Source organism: Ursus arctos, unplaced genomic scaffold, assembly GCF_023065955.2.
Source record: "Ursus arctos isolate Adak ecotype North America unplaced genomic scaffold, UrsArc2.0 scaffold_10, whole genome shotgun sequence".
NCBI classification, from domain to species: Eukaryota; Metazoa; Chordata; class Mammalia; order Carnivora; family Ursidae; genus Ursus; species Ursus arctos.
In genome coordinates, this window is record NW_026622764.1 from 15,238,932 (window position 1) to 15,256,873 (window position 17,942).

Genomic DNA, 17,942 nt, shown 5'->3' on the forward strand with positions numbered 1-17,942 from the left:
TTGGAAGAGAGTATTCCAGGCAGAAGAAGTAGCTACTGCAAAGCCCTGAGGCAGTGATATAAATGAGGTATTTTTTAATGATGAGGCCAGAGTATGGTGAGAGGGAGAGTGGTATGAAATAAGATCAGAGATAGAGGCAGGGACCAGATCACGTGGGACCTTGTGGAACATGGTAATGAGCATGGATCACTTTTTTCTAAGTGCAATGGGAAGCAAATGGAGAGTTTTTAACAAGCCAGTAGTAGTTTGATCTGATTTATATTTTTTTAAACTTTATTTTAAAATAATTTCAAACTTAAAAAGAGGCATAAGATTAGCACAAAGAATTCCATTATTCAATTGATTTCCCTTCACTTTGCAGAGAATGGGCTTTGGTGGACAGGACCACTGCTTTCTAGGACTCTTCCAGGTCTCCTGGTGTCCTATGTGAACGACACTCCTAGAGGACAATGTGCATGATGCCTTGGGAGTTGTGCAGAAAGGGCTGCCCAAGTGAGGAAGCAGGAATATTCCTTTGAGAACTACTGCAAGGAGTTCAAGCTAGTGTGCTTCCACAGTTTTCAGATTTCACAGGAAAACCAATCTTGTTATTTTTCTCAGTTCTTGAATTCATGTTGGTACAAAAACCAGTATTATCTCTCAGATCTGGTCTCAAATTGACTGGTTACTGCATTACTTCTCAAAAACAAACAGAAAACCTCACAGATTTGACACCACTGAAGCTATTTAAAGAGAATGTTACACAAATAATTCCAGATTTCCTAAGAATTTCCAGAGAACAGGCACATCCTCCTAAGGGAAACAGGCGGAAGGGCCAGGCCACTGTTCATGCGGATGTATACGTTCTAGTCTCTACATTACAGTCGGCCTTAGACTTACAGATCTTGTTACTTCAACAGACTTGGCTTTCAAGTTGAGACCATAGAAAACCTTCCTTAAAAAGCTCTTCTGACTAGATTCTCTCTCCCTCTAGCTCAAAGCCAAGGTTCAAATACTGAATGTGCTGAGGTGCACACTTACTGATAGATATGCAAGCTCATTTCTGACTTCGGTACAATTTTGGTTTAACGTTAGAATCAAGAGTTAAATTTACTATGGATAGCCATGCATTTTCACTAAAAACATACACACCTAATAGGTGGTCATTAAATCATGAGGGTAAAAAGTAGAAAAACGAAAGAAGTCTGGTGCCTTTAGAGAAGTCATTTCTTACACTCAGTTCAAGGGGAGATCTGCTAGCACAGTAGGGCTCAGTGACAAGAAGTGCTTGACACACAGCACACATTCAGTTAAGTAGGAGCTAATATTATTACGTGTGTCAATAAAAGTAAATATCTTCTATACTTCCCCAAGACAAGAAACAAAATGCTTCTGAAAAAAAGAAGAAAAAAAGAGCTCTGGACACAACCATTCATCTTCTTTAAGAAAAAAAATGTAAAAATAGATTTTAAAAAAGCATGATCTGACAGAAAGAAAAGTAGAAAAGTTTTGATCTTTAATGAGAGTCTGCAGTACATACTTATCCTTCCATGCTCTGTGCCGACAGAGCTCCACATAAACATTCAGCAGAAGAGTGGATGCTGTGCCATGACTTACGAACTATAAATTTTCAGCTCTGATTACTAAATTTATTAACAATGTTTTATGTGTTATACGTTAATTATTAACAACTGTTTTCCTTCATTGAACAACGGCTCTTGAATAACAAAATAAATTATCAACAAATTCAACCATAAATTAAAAAATAATAAAATAAAAATAAAAAGACCTGTTAGAGTTTCATACACACAAGCACAGTAACACATTTCATATATTTGGATTACCGTTTCTATGTTCTTTGTGTAAGGTAACAGAAAAATTGTTCCCTATTTCTACTGGTGCCAAGTTCACAAAATTTATGAAAAGGCTTCCCCTTTTTTATTCTGCTTAATTCACTGCACCTCAGTTGAACACAACAGACAGTACCTGGGCTTATGACTGGGATGTGGTATAAGGAAAGGTCGTGATCACACAGCAGATTGTGTAAACCTAAAATAGACCTCAGACTTCCTAGAAGTAACCTGTAGCCCTCATTTATCAAATAATTTACAAAGAACCATTAGAAGGATGATTTAATGAGCAGGCTGACCTCTGTCACTCTGTCAGTTTGCTACTCATAAACATATATATTTTGCCTTTAAAATGAAACAGAAAATACTGTTCATTTCCAATGAGACTAGGTGTAAGGTAAGAACAAAAACGAAGCCATAGCTACTTTCAAGTTACACTGTGTTATTTTAACTATTTAAAAACTTTAATTACCAGATCAGTGCACCATTTCTTGCTTAAAAATGTAATACCGTTGGAAGCAGATAAAAAATATATATTAAAAAAATAAGCCAGATGTAAAAATGAAAAGGCCTGAACAGCATGACACACAGAAACAGAATAATTTCCAATCAGTGACTACTAACGGGAATACTCATTTTATACAGCAGGGATTGACAACCAGTTAGCAATTCTTTAAACAGGCACTTGATAGAGTATTTTGTAGCTAGCATACTCAATACTGGGGCATCACATACACAAAAAAATATGGCTTTATTACAAAGGATTCAAGATGGCAACTACTTAGAATCCAGTGCCAACACGGATTATAACAAATCCAGTGAGTATTTTGTTTTTCAATTATTCATAGAAAATTTAATCCTGATTAAGTATCCTTGGGCAGGAATTCATGGGTAGTTGATGACTGAAACCAACATTTATGTGAAATGCTTCTGTTAATTTAATCTGTGTATACGGCTTAATTATGATTGGGGATTCAATGTAAGAGAAATGAATTATATCAGGATTAAAATTTTAGTAGCATATCACATAGTACGTTTTTCTTCTCTCTTTTTAAACATGTAACCCTGCTTGTCCCTTCACTTAAGTGCTCAGATTTTAAAACTTTGTAAGGAACAACCAATGTAATGTATCTGAGCTTTATTTTTCATAAACTATCTGTCAAAAACCCTTTGCTAATCAAGCCATAACCTGAACTAGGGCCAAAAGTGAGAAGAAAATGGAGAAGAACCCCACACACAAATAAAGAAAAGTTTACTCATTTAGCTATAAATATATTTTATATTCACATTCTGAAGTAATTTCAATTCCTTTAAACTCCAATTTGAAATGTGTTTTCCTTAAAGCATAAAAAGAAGTTTTTAATCAGTGTATTACACTGATTCTGTAATTGGAGTTAGTTTAGATATGTATAAGCAAGTAATCATTTAACTGATTACTTTTTATAAGACTATCAAACCTGAGTTAACTATTGATATGAGGCATTACAAGTGGTGAATCTCTTACCAAAATATCATATAATTCTTTTTCATCTTAATTTCCACAGAGAAATTGCATAAGTCACGTTATAACAACACTTCCTTGAAAGTTTATTAAGCATATTTCAAAACATTTCATTTATTACCTTTTTTTCAGTTTGATACTGCTTAAATGCAGTCGTATAAATAACATGCTCTGCCTTCTTTGTTCAATTTTTCACACCAAAAGTATGAAAAAAGAGTCACTGTATTTGGATCCTTATTGCACTCTTAAATCGATTCACTTTTCCTTTAAAGAAAATCAAGTATCAGAAGTGAGGCCGACTTTTGTGTCCAGATGATATGGTCAGTGGTAGTGTTACTGAAGACAGTGAAGAAACTTCCCAGTATAGACTGTGGGACAGAAAGAGTCTGTAGAGAATAACCATGGAAACAGACTGACAAAGGATAACACCTATTGTAATAACCTGAAAAGAAAAGAAAGGGAATGCTTTTACCACACGCAAAAACAAACAAATTATGTTCAATTTATCGTGAACCTATATACTTTCCGTTTACATACAAAATACACATATACATATCCTGCTCTATCCTCTATCTTTAACATGGGTACATTTTATCAAAGAAATTTTCAAGAGGAAAATATGACTAATGTTCAGAACTGTAATCGTTCAAAGGCAAAATTTATTGAACAGTTAAGTTTAGAGACTCCAAAATAAGACACATTCAATTTGCTAAACCATGCTCTCCTCAGGGTGCACACACTACCGAAAGTGGTAAGAAAAATCAGGTTCGTGGCTAATCTGGTTAAGAGGAGTAAAGCATGCCCCACCTGAATCCTGAAGAGCATTCTAAAAGCCCTTTCAAAAATTCTCAAGTTGCTTCTTTATTTCTGTAGACTACTGTCCTATCTATTTACCCTTTGCGAACACCTCAGGTTCCAGAACCATCTGTGTGTTCTAGCCCACACTGCCTTGCTTGTAAGCGGTACCTGGCAGAGCACAATGCAATGACGGAGCAGTCTACCTACGCAGCCAGGTATCCACACAATCAAGTGTGGCCCCCTTGCGCGTGGCACCCCCATCTGCAGTCTGGTAAAGCAACTAGACTGATTTTTCATCAATCTATTTTGATTTTTAACCACTGTGTCTTAAAAAATTTTAATCCGTTGTTCGTAACAAAGATGGATCATGAATTGTCTAATTTATAAAACAGTATTATGAAATAGTCTGAAATAATAAAAGCGATTTTCATCATTTTTTTATTAACTAGAATGAAACATTTTTCTTTTATATTATAAAGTTCTTATTTATATACTCACCAGTTCAATTATTTTGTTTCAACGTTTTGTTTTAAAGAATTCAGAAAACCTGATGAGTGGATAAATAGGGCTTTTCTACTTTAATAATTTCTCAATAAAGACAACAAAAAACTACTGTGATCATGTATATTACCTACCTTATCTCTTTGGTAGTCACTAAAAATGACAGAAATACATGCAAGACCTGGATGGCATAAAAACCACAAGATACAGCCCTGAAACAAATGACAGATCGGTCAAATGAGTACATCTGGATGTTTATTTCCAGAAGGTGCCAGATAAAAAAAATTACTAACCTATTTAGGAGGTCCTGATTGACCTCAATTGGTCTTTAGAAGTTCAATCTAATAAAATGTAAAAATAAATTTGCTATTGCTGTGATAATATTTTGTTTCTAATCAAATGCATATTTTAAATTTTATATTTGTAATTCTCTCATATGAACCCATTTTAATATACTGCATTGTATATATTACATACTTAAACATGAAAATACATTAATGTAAGTAACATCAAAAGTTGAGAAAAGCAAAGTACAAATGTGTAATATTCCTATAAAAAAAGAATGTATAAAAAACACATTCGTATTTGCATGTAGAGATACACAAAGAAATTCTGTAAGAATATCCAAAACACCGACTTAATAGTGGTGGCCCGTTTGCTGATTAGTACGTAAGAGAGTGGAATTGGGCAAGAATGGGAAACTTTTTAACATTATACTCTTCAAGCATCTCTTTCCTATTTTTCCAAGAACGGCCATGTATTTTCTTTTCCAAAATTAAATCTGAAGTAAAAGAGTAAGTTAATAAATAGTAGCTGCTGAGATGCTCAGTACTTTGAAGATAAGGGAAAAAACAAGATGTAAAATTTGTTTAGCATGCTACTACTGCTTGTGTAAATATGGAAGGAAATACACAGGAATATTTGAAATTCTCTAGGAAGATAAATTGGGAATTAACAGCAGTGATTATATGAGGAGATAATAACTGAGTAGATGGGAGAGAGGGAAAAAATATTTGCTTCTCTTCTAATATTTTCAGATGTTTGAACCCATTAAAAAAATTAAATTAAAACATATAAAATAATTTTTTTAAGTTCAAGAAAAAAGTTTGGACCAGTTTTAAACACAGACCAAAAGAGGAAATTTCATTTTAAAACACCTTAAATATATATTACCTTTCCAAACAAAAAGCATTCCTGTTTCTGTGAAAAATTCAAAGGCAAAATGGCGTTTTCTTGCCTGTTTGGTACTCAGAAAGCTGAAGTGGGTTCTGGAGCTGCAGGAGCAGCTTTAAAATGATGAACGCTGGGAATAAGCAATCTGGCCCTCCTTCCACAGCCGCCCTCGAATGCCGAGCACTGTGCACTCGGCGTGGGGGGATGCTGACGAACAGCTTATCTGAATGCTGTTCTGAGGTGCCAGGATGAAGGCGTACGGATACTCTCAATCTGACAGAAAACTATAGCCTTCTAGCGAGGTAGGCTCCTGCAATGTTACTGCCCTGACTTCTCTCCTCATCTTTTCCTTCATTAAATGGGTAGAGAAAAAATACCAAATTTGCTTTCAGATCCCACTTGTGTAAGAAGGACATAGAAAGGAGGAATAAAGTCAATGTGACCTCACAGGGAGGTAGTGAAATGGCTGAAACATAGTATGTGCTCGCCTCCTGCTTCACCTGCTTATGCTGACGAGAGCTCCTCATGGTTAGAAAACACTGCATAACTCTGACAGTAACAGTTCATAATTAATAAGTGGTTTTTGAGAAATGTAAACTGTTTTCTAATTTAATTTTTTAAAAACTCCGATACTACAGGAAAATAAAAGTGAAATTCCTATTGATAAATTATGACCCAGGCAAAACTGACCTACCTAAGATTACAAGAAACTACGATTTCACAGGTTCTGTAAAATGGGAATAGTAATACCTACATCTCATAGGCTGTAAAGATTAAATGCATTAAAGCACATCAAGGGCATATCTTAGTGCTCTGGCACATCATAAAAACTTAACCAACATTAGCATGGGGTTGCTTAACCTCCCAAAAAAAGCAGGACAAAGCGGATAATCAGAAGAAGCCATTTTCTACCCAAACCCATACTTTGGCAAACGTGATGTAGAACTCCCTTTTAAGCGTGCTTCTCTCCACTGTGATGATCTGGTAGAGTCCACAGCCTAACGACAATGCCAGGCAAATCCTTAAAATGATTAGCAAAATCCCAGCTAAGTTGTGATGTGAATGGTAGCTGTGAGGACTGGTATCTTCAAACTGTTCCCAAAGTAGCAAAATACTCTGCAAAATACAATATTACATTTAGAGGAACAAAACCCTGTCTACTCATAAATACTTTGTCAACTCTTTTCAAACATCCCCTTAAAGAGTATATGAACATTCCCAAGAGGTTCTAAGATTTACCAGACTACACAGGCTGTTGACTAGTAAAGCACAGGCATCAGGTATAGATTTTTCCTCCCTGATACCCTAAGCTAAGAAAAGGGATTTTTATCAAATAAGACCACATACAAAACATAAAAAATGCAGTTGCCACCACGATTCAAGCAAGACATCTCTAAGGATGAAAATAAGTTGAAAACATTAAGAGACTAAACCTAAACTTTCTTCTACATCTCTCTTCCTTCAGCACCATATTAGGAATCAAACTGCCCTGTATTCAAGCTCATTATCTCAGGATAACTGAAATATCCAGTATCTTCTGTAATCCAGAAGCGAACAAGTCAGAATTGTTGATTTCAGATGTCACTCCCCAGGGTAAAGGAGAGAGAGAGAGAGAGAAAGTGTGTGTGTGTGTGTGTATTTTTTTTTTTTTTTGAGTGAGAATGAGTACATGTGCATGCACAGGCAGTGGGGAAGGGCAGAGGGAGAGGGAGAGAAACCCCAAGCAGGTTCCACACCCAATGTGCAGCCCGATGGGGGGGGCTCAAACCCATGACCCTGAGATCATGACCTGAGCCGAAATCGAGTCGGACCCTTAACTGACTGTGCCACCCAGGCACCCTAAAGGACAGTGCATTTTTAATATTCACTATAAGCACTCAGGTTATTCATGAATAGCCAACAGTTACTCATCCTTTTGTTTGTTGACTTCTTTTTCCCATATTGTTACCATTATAGTAAAAAGCTCAGCAATTCCTCATTAGCTGTTCTGTTTATGGCTATTCAGTAGAAACTTTCCTTCCATCTTTTCCAAATGTCAATCACAAATTACTATAATGTTTTTGCCATCGCACATGTCAGTAGCCCTGTGTTTCCTTCGTTTGCCAACTCAGCCCTCAGAATTGTCTTCAGTGGCTTCCAAAGAATTCAGATGAAAACTCAGTCATTAAATCCAATTCTTAGACTTTATGGGGTTTGTCAGCAACCCTTCCTCTTCTCACTCTCAAATCTTCTATCCTGGTCTTACTCCTACTACCATGTTTGACAGCTGAACCTCTGTCATCCTGCACATGTGCGTTTCCTTGTTAGGCTGACTATTTGCTCTCCATTACTGAAGTGTTACTTCTTCACTCTCCCAAATTATTATACTCGTATGATTGCTTAACTTCTACTTCTAAACTTAACTTTTGCAATAAGGAAGTGCTACCGTACAACTACCACCTCCCGTTATCTATGTGAGGTGATGGATACGTTACCTAGCCTGATTTTGGTGATCATTTCACAAATGCGTGTGTATGTGTGTGTGTGTGTATATATCAAAACATCAAGTTGTATTTCTTAATATGTACTTCTATTTGTTACTTATACCCTAATCAAGCCAATAAAAACCCTATCGCTTCCCATGATTCACATTTTTACATATTCCAACTCCACGTTCTCAGATGTGCATAGTAACACGTGACCTGTGGAGTATCCGCATGTATTTATGTAGTTGCGTTCACCGCGTCCGGTGGTTGTTGAGGACCAGGGCTGTGTCTCACTATTCTTCACAGGTGCTTACATGAACTCAAGAGTAGTGTCATAATCTCAGGTCTCAATTCATATTTGTCTATGATAATGGATTAAAATGACAATGAAATAATGAAAATTCAACTTTTAAAAAAGCTCTTTGAGAAATGAGAATTTAACCCAATATTAACACTACTCTCCATAAGCCCTGGATTAAAACATTAAGTTGGTAGAATCTTGCCCTTATTTTCATCACTTCTAATTCAGTTGTCATTAGCCCTTCGTTCTAATGCCTTAGAAAGGCATTATTTCCTTCCTAACTAAATATCGCCACCTGTGACAGGTCTCTTTCTAACTCAGTCATGAAAGTCAATATACCTATTTCACTTAGCACCTACTATACTAAATAAATACTGAGTAGAAAGATGAATAAAGCACAGGACTTATCCTTCATTAATGAATTTTTCACTTTACTTAATGCATTAAAACTTAGATTATAATGTGCTTGATAGAGCCTAGGTGTAGATTTCACTTTCATCTACAGCTAATGATGGTCACAAACTTAGGATAAATTTTTGTTTATACTTTCCTTAAAAATTTTTATAAAATCCATTGCACATAGCCTTATGGAAATCCTAGAATAGAAGAAAACAAACAAAGAGCTAAGAGAACTAAATCTTCTAAAAGACTATATTTGTTTTTGGATTTGTTTTCAAAAACTAGATCACATTCTTTCTTGTTCTGTATTTTGCTTTTTCACTAATCTCAGATATTCATTTGAATTCTTTCATGTATAAAGTAACAGAACTGGAGCTAAAAATCCTTGCCCATGGATGAATCTCAAATTCACTGATTCACACATTTAAAATGCTGAGTTCTTACTATGTGTTAGAAAATATGAAAGAAAACTATTAAGTAGGAAATGAGAATCTATCCTAATATGAAGCTTTCTGCACATTTTTAAATAAGCTGATTGAAAGCTCAAATTCAAGTAAATTATAACTAAATTCTGCAATCTACATATACTAGCGCTCAGAACATTACAGGTTATTTGATCTATCACTCTTTAAATTCATACTTTAAAATGAAAAACTTCTCATGGGTCCCAAATTTCACTTTTGAAATGAGGTATGTTCAAGTTTGCATTTTTGCATATTGCAAAGTACAAACCCTGAGTATCAATGCTCACCTGTGTTATGACGATGAATACAGCAATGCCAGTAGATGCAGGAGTAGAATCCCACTGGAGAGGTCTGCTTTGAGATTTCTTCATTCTGACTATTGTCCAACCCATGCATAGACTCAGAAGCAGGTATAACATTTGAATTTGGGAAGCAATGTCAAAAACTAATGGGAAATGAAAACCAAAGTCAACCAAGTTTTCATAATATAAAGGATTTGGTCCTTTTTGCACTGAGAATATAATTATTTTTTTAAGCACAAGAAGATAGGCATTTTCAAAGAAGTTGATAAAATTCAATAATAATTCAATAATAAGAGATATTCAAGTACAACTCTAAAAATTCAAATTTTGTCATTAAGTTTGTAAACATTTCTGAAAACAGAACAATGGCAATTGTCTCTCTCTCTATATATATATCTTTATTAAGACCAACTTTAAATCTCTTTGTGTCTCCCATTTTTCTTAGCTTTTCTAACTACATAATACTGTTCTCTATAACTGCTTATTAAAATAAACACACTTTTTTTTAAATTTTTTATTTTTTTAAAGATTTTATTTATTTATTTGACAGAGACAGAGACAGCCAGCGAGAGAGGGAACACAAGCAGAGGGAGTGGGAGAGGAAGAAGCAGGCTCATAGCAGAGGAGCCTGATGTGGGGCTCGATCCCAGAACGCCGGGATCACGCCCTGAGCCGAAGGCAGACGCTTAACCGCTGTGCCACCCAGGCGCCCCAAAATAAACACACTTTAAATGTAATTTCTGCAATGTGGAGAAGACCAATGTCTTCATTTCCAGGTTGTTAATTATTTTTTGGTGGTTGAATTATATAATGTGAACTTATTTTCTAAAACTATTAACAAGAAGTAGCATGACAATAAAATACACGGGTGCTGTAACACTCAAAGAAGTTGGCTTTAGTGTTGAGAGTCTGAAAGACAAATGAAACTCTCCCTGCGTTAGTGTGACGCGCCACCAGGTGGCCATCACTGACACTGCAGGGGAAGGCCGCTACTTTACAAAAAGGAGGCAACAAGACCACCCATCCAGTTCTGCTTGGAGCAAACAACAATCTATAAATACTCCAAGTTCCACGCATTTTTATTTTGGAAACTAGTATTTACTGACTTAAAGAAGATGACCACTTTCTTATCTCATCACAGGGTATTTTGATGTGGATTTTGGAATAAACGCGATCAGAATTTAACAAAGTGAAATTTTCCTGAAATTGCCAGCGTATATACCTTTGATGTCTACAATTTTTACTTCTTTTATATAAAGATATTCTTGCAGAAACAGGTAAAACAAGCTGTACTACAATATATTAAACAGTTACAAGCTGAAAACCTATTAATGATACACCTTTCCAGATATATTTTGACCATTTTCCCTCTACTCTGCCATCCAAATTAAAACTGGATTCTCCACATTTGTGGTCATGTATTTGTAATAGTGAAATCTGATAATAAACTGTTACTACATTTGAATGGTACAAAATGTCATGGCCTTTCAGATCAAGCATGATTTTCTTACATCACAGATTGTAAGTGACTGTGATGCCAATTACTTTTATTAAACCCCTCACAATACATACTCAGTTACTTAAAGAAGTCAGCCAAAGGAATAGTCCTGCATAAGTTGCTAGTTAGCAAAAACAAATACCTGGGGGGAAAACATTTCTTTGTATACTAAGACACATATTGACAGAACACTATAACTGTAAGCACAGGTAGAAAACTGCATATCTGTCACTGAAAAATAACTAATTGTACATAAAATACAGAGGTCACAAAAAAATCCCAGTCTGTGTGATTTTATTAAAAATCTTGACATTTTGGGGCGCCTGGGTGGCACAGCGGTTAAGCGTCTGCCTTCAGCTCAGGGCGTGATGCCGGCGTTATGGGATCGAGCCCCACATCAGGCTCCTCCGCTATGAGCCTGCTTCTTCCTCTCCCACTCCCCCTGCTTGTGTTCCCTCTCTCGCTGGCTGTCTCTATCTCTGTCGAATAAATAAATAAAATCTTTAAAAAAAAAAAAAATCTTGACATTTTAATCATTTAACTGATTAAACCTGTTGTCAGAACACCAAAATCTAGCAACATTTATTGTAGTTTAATAAAAAAAATAGTAACTTTTGCTTTTTAACATACAGTGAAGATGCCAGACAGCCTAAAACACTATTTTGTATACAGCAGACACTCACAGAAATTCAAAAGTCCTTGGTTTTAGTAGTAGCTTCCACTGCTGGGCTTTTGTTTGCTTTGCCTCTCAAAATGCAGCAGCTAAATTATTTCTCAGGTTCTGTTCAGCTTTAAAATTCTATAGTTCTATTAAATATTCTGAGTCACCTAAGAGACAAGGGCAGGAGAAGCCAGAGCTCTCAATGCTGTTCAACAGGAGAAGCAACTCTCGCTCATGTCCAAGAAATGACCAGTACACATCCTCTTCAGTAGGAAAACAAAGATTCTAGAAGGTTTAAAGTCTTAACACGAGGAGGATAAATGGGTCCTGAAATCATTACAGAGATTACATTGAGCTATCCTATTAAATGAAGAGAGATGAGACCAAAAGAGAATTATGGAAATATTTTAAAAGGTAAATCCTAGAATGGTTTCATATTCAGAATCTGCTTTTTTAGAACAAATCTTGAGTATTTTTCTGGGACTGAGAATGGCATTACAGTTTATGGGAACTTTTAAATATTTTCCCCATCATGCTTAGTTGAAAAATTACTTCATCAAAGTTCTTCATACAAATAAAAGAATGAAGCTGTGAGGTCAATTCGATTATAGGTATAGTATACTCTCTGGCTCTGCGTCAGAAATAGAAAAAGTTTAAAAAGGGATGAAAATAGGAAAACCACCTCAGCTTTGGGATCAGAAAACCTGGGTCTGAGTTTGGTCTCTACTGCTCAACAGCTGCTGACATTTGGAAATGTGCTTCCTGTCAATGAGCCCAGATTCTTTATGTGCAAAATAGGGATAAACACCTCTACTTCACTGAGTTTTCATTGAGATAACTGAGAAAAGGCATATAAGTATGCTCCAAAACCAATGAAGAACTACGCACATTACCTATCAGCAAGAAGGAACTAAATGGGACATATGGGAACGAAAACTGTGATCCTCTTTTCAGTTGGGTTGAATTCTAACCAACCCTGGATAGAAAAATTGTATCAGGACAAAAATAATTTACAAAGAAGGAAAACAAGCCAGAAGCAGATAGGAAGTTGAGGTTTCAAAAAACCCATCTCAGAAAGATACTCACATTCTGCCAAACTTCCCATAAAAGGTATCCCTATTCCATCTTTGGAGTAACTGAGGAATTGAAGAGAAGAGTATTAGTGTAAATTACAAATGCGCAAAGATGGTTCATAATCAAAGCAAGCATAATTTTGGCAAACTAATTAGGATTAATTAGATGTACTGCTGAACACAGTTTTAGTGGTTTCGAGTTACCTGGAGAAATGAATATAATTGGCTAAAGCTGAGCTGGCTTGTAGCAGCAGCGCCGTTGTCAGAACCTTTAGGATCACGTGCATGGGTCCTCCTTTCCTGATAGCCTGCCACAATGACTGAGCATAAATGCAAGCAAGCACGAAGTACACCAGGACTAAGAGGAAAAAGAACTCATGTAACCCTGTGAAGAGAAGAAAGGAGTTTCCTTCAGTACAACAAAGCCAGTCATAGTGTGGGGTTGCTTTCAAATCATCCTTCAATATATTTCTAGAACTTGCTTTTTTAATTGGAGTCAGAGCATTCACTTTTGCATGGAAAAAAAGGGAAATTGTTAAAATGTAAATAATTTCCTACTTTGGGATAAAGATTTAAATGTAAGAAGGCAGATTAAACTAAAGTAGGTAAAATCAATCTATAAAAAAGCATCGTGGTCAGGGGATAAGCCCGAAGACTAACCATAAGACACAGTTTTGGTAGAAAACAGTAAATTAAAACAAGGATTTTGGCATTCAGTTAGACATATTTTTTACCCCCAAAGTGGATTACTTTAGCATGAAATTTAGGAAGATTTCATCAACAATAGTTTAATACACCCTGACAATGGTTCTCAAAGTATGATCCCTGGGCCAGTGGCATTAGTTGGGAACTTGTGAGAAATAGAAATGCACATTTTGGGGCCTTATCCCAGCTCTACTATATCAAAAATTCTGGGAGAGGGGAGCAGCAAGCTATGTTTTAATAAGCCCATCAGGTGACTGATGCAAAAACACAGCTCTGGAATGTACCATGACATTTCCAGTTGGACAAAGTTTCCAAATACCTGTTATGACCAGAGTCCCCTTCTGAAGTAAACTGTCTTCAGCTCTTTCAAAGAGGAAATCCTATGGAGACCATGAGACTCCACTCCGCAGCTGACTAAGACTGTAATACCTGACCGAACGGCCACCAATCTGAAGACTAGCCGCTGGCCACCAGACTAATGTGGTTCTCAAAAGTAAGTCAGGCTAATCATATTCTCTCAGGAAATGAAACCACAAAACATGGAAGAAATCAGGCAACAGAAACTGAAGTTGAAAGGAGCTGATGCTGGGACAGACCAAAGACAGCAGATCAGGCCACAGTGACATAAATATTTTGAGTAAGCCGAAATTTTGAATAAGCAAAGGGAGCTGGCTGGTAAAGACAAGAACAAAGTAAACGAGCAGACTTTATATTACAAACGGTGCCAGTCGTTAAGCAGCCTCTAGTTTCTACTAACAGCTTGCCAGTACAGTCTTCATGCATCCACAAGATAAACACCCCCTTTTTCTGCATTACCTGGAATCTTTTGACTGTGTCTTCATTTTTCAGAAATTTCAGAAAATTTTTATCATAAACTAGAGGGCCAGCTTTGAGTTGAACAGCTTACTCACATTGACTTGGTTACATAGAGAGCTAGTCCCTAATACTAAGATTTTATACTGTATCTAAGTAACACTGGAGAACAGCGCGGGCAGCTGTGGGTGAGCAGTCTGAACTGCGATCACTTCCACCCCATCATGAGCGCTGAATCCGCTCCAGCTTCCCTTCTGAGGTAAATTCCGATCAACAGGCAGAGAAGGGGGTATTAATTTTGAAAAAGCAATCCAGAAAACGCATGTAGTAGGAAAAACAGTCAATAAACTGTTCAATCTCAAATCATGTTTTTGGAATGGTTAGGAGGAAAAAGAGAGATAGAGAGAGAGAGAGAGAGAGAGTGAGTGTGTAGTATTTCAGCCACTGGGTGTCTCTCCTGCTCTGCGTATATAAATGTCGCTAGTTACTCCTCCCATTCAGGTAAAAAGGCATGTTTAGTACTTTAGGAAGAGAAGATCAAAAAACTGAAAAGGCATAATTTCTTTTTCAACTCCTTACATAGAAAGTATTCCAGCTTTAGAAATAATGGGACAATAAGCCCGGGATTGTTACAGTAATGGAACAAGACAGAAAATATGCTAAATGTATTATCACTGTGGGTCAGTAAAATTCTTTATGTTGTCCTGTCTTTTGAATCTCGGTTTTTGTTTTTCCTTCTTAGTATAAAGAATTAAATATGGCATTCTTTTGTTTTACTTACTTATAATACTTTACAGAGTATCCATTACCAGATAAAGTTTCAGGCTCCACTAGGTTACAAATCCAGGACAAAAAGAAAATCCTCAGACTATTTACTGAGTAATCAGAATAACAGGGGAGGAAGGTACGTGTGAAAAGAAGACATATGTCAGTAGCACAAAACAGGATTATTCAATATTAAATGTGCCTTCCAGAAAAGCTAACATTATAAGCAAGGAATTATTTCACTCAGATGATATACTGAATAACTTGAACTAGTGCAGGACATTTGTGTCCTGTACTGTATTCATTCATGACTCTTACCTTGGCCCTGTCCACAAGACAGTCTAAAGATCAAATGCTGATTTTGCATGCACTGTTCTCTTAAATAAATCCCTTCTAGAAAAAAGAAGTCTGTTTTTTTCTCTTCAGTGGTCCACTTTGCCTTTACTCTGTCACCATCCTTCTCAAGAGAGCAATCTATATTTGTTCACTGTGAAATTAAATTCTAATTTTAAGACAGGCGTACTAAAGTATTAAATCTCATCCATACACAAAAGAAGAAAAATACTGTCAAATAAGCAAGCAACATGTGGCAAACATGTATGTTCTAAGGAAATGTGTAGATTTTAAGGACAGCTTAATGGGACGAAGCACTGGCAAAATTCAGCAGGAAGAAAACTTACAGAACAGCTTCAAAAAACTCAGCTCCAGCTACATGATGGGAGTGGGAGGAAAGGGGGTAAAAAAAGGGGAGAATCACTGGGTGACTGCAGCGCTGGAATACTCTTGCCTACCCCAATGTCCACACCACCTGCAAGGGTTTCAAGATATATCCTGATTAGCCTCCACTGATCACAGAAATTCCAACACCCCTGCCAGTAAGAGGTGAGCCTAACCCTTTACTTTGACATGTTAGTCTACCCTTATCCTTCTTCTGACACCTTCGCTTCCATTTCTCTTAAGATGTTGCAGAGCAAGGACACATGACCCAGCTCTAGCCAGTGAAATCTGACACGGGAGCTTCTGAGAAAGGTTTCGTTGCTCTCAAAAAAGAGATACTGCATTTTGTCATTACCTAGATGTGATGCCCACAAAGTGAACTGCAGTTACCTTAGAACACGGGGGCACTAGCCTAAGGACAAAGATGGCGGTCTGAACATGGGAGGGTACAGAGACGCTGAATAAACCCCCGTGAAGAAGCCTCAGAAATTCTTGTTATGTAAGATAATCTCCTTAATGTCTATCCCACTTGCATGAGAGTTTTCCATTACTTGAAACCAAAAGCATTCCAACATGTTACCAGAGCTAATATCTGGAATTTTAGAAACAATGAGACAGCAGATGTGACAGAGAATAATACCACAATATTATTCCGATGAAAACCAGCCTACTTTAGATGATAAAGCTTTAACTCTTGGGATTCTGAGCACTTCTTCTGGTCTCTAACAAGACCACAAATATTGTCAATGAAGATTCTAATTTTTTTAAGACGCAGTTTTACTTTATTTTACCTTAAAACATAATATTCCTATGTAGTATACCTTGTCAAGTGGCATTATCCTTGCCTTAGTGTTTTTTTTTAAACACAGGCCAATCTGTAAAATAGGAGATTAACCAAAAGCCTGATAGATACAAAATACGTAAGTTGTTTGAAAGAAAACAAATTATAAAGTCTAACTGGAATAACATGTAACATTAATTGCAGCTATCCACACCAGGTTATTCTAATTCAAACTCCTTAGACATACGGCTTAATAGTCAATTCTCAGTAAAAACCACAGCAAATCAATCTTCCCTACTCAGGGCAGAAAATTAGACAAATAAGCAAAAGTTTCTAAAATGAACTAACTAGGGATTATTCCCTGGAAAGAAATTCCATACCTGAGGCTACAGAATAGGAAGAATCCCTCTCAAGGCTCTGCTCTAAAACCAATACAACACCAAAACAATGTGGGATATGGACTTCTATTTTTTTTAACTTTTTAAAAAGATTTTATTCATTTATTTTGAGAGAGAGCGAGAGAGAGCACGAGAGAGGGGAAAGGGCAGAGGGAGGAGAAGCAGACTCCCTGCTGAGCAGGGAGCCCGATGTGGGACTTGATCCCAGAATCCTGAGATCACGACCTTAGCCAAAGGCAGACGCACAACCAACTGAGCCACCCACGCACCTGGGATATGGACTTTTAGATCACTGGTTCTGCACATTAGAATCAACTTGGAGCTTTGACAAACCACAGTTGCCTGGCTTTCACTCCAAAACCAAATCTATCTGAGTCTCAGGGGATGGACATTTGTATTTTTTTTTAAGCTCTCCAGATACACAGTGATGGGCTGAGGACCACTGATTTAGACTCTGATGTAGAGCTAATTATATTTTAAGGGTTTTAGGCACCTTAATCAATAAAATGATGTGATCCCTAGGAATTAAGCCAGCCATATAACAACTTTGAATACTTCTGAGTATGTCTGCTACTTGTTAATGATCAATCCCCACAGATTAGCCTTGCACAGAATCATGCTTAATGAAAATACATACTGTAGTGAGGTTTTTGCCCCTCATTTAAATATTGTTGATGACATGACCAACGTAACTCTCTCCATTCTACTATAAGAGATTTTATTTTTTTATTTTTTTAAGATTTTATTTATTTATTCGACAGAGACAGAGACAGCCAGCGAGAGAGGGAACACAAGCAG

The 17,942-nt window shown here is 36.6% G+C and overlaps 1 protein-coding gene across 5 annotated transcripts in view; it reads right to left on the minus strand.

Moving 5' to 3' along the window:
• Positions 1-17,942, minus strand: part of GPR180 (G protein-coupled receptor 180) — a 57,294-nt gene that overhangs the window by 26,207 nt on the left and 13,145 nt on the right. The window contains exons 4-9 of one of the 5 annotated variants that reach the window (XR_006408892.3): positions 13,170-13,350; positions 12,979-13,028; positions 9,719-9,876; positions 6,727-6,918; positions 4,764-4,841; positions 3,452-3,772 (exon numbers count right to left, since the gene is read on the minus strand). Coding sequence is in view for 4 of the 5 variants with exons in the window: in XM_026493470.4 (XP_026349255.1) it covers positions 3,614-3,772; positions 4,764-4,841; positions 6,727-6,918; positions 9,719-9,876; positions 12,979-13,028; positions 13,170-13,350 (818 nt within the window). In the remaining variant the exon portion in view is untranslated. Of the gene's footprint in view, positions 1-1,473; positions 3,773-4,763; positions 4,842-4,922; positions 4,971-6,726; positions 6,919-9,718; positions 9,877-12,978; positions 13,029-13,169; positions 13,351-17,942 lie in introns of those variants that run through there. The other 4 variants (XM_026493470.4, XM_048215676.2, XM_044381897.3 and 1 more) reach the window with 4 other exon arrangements.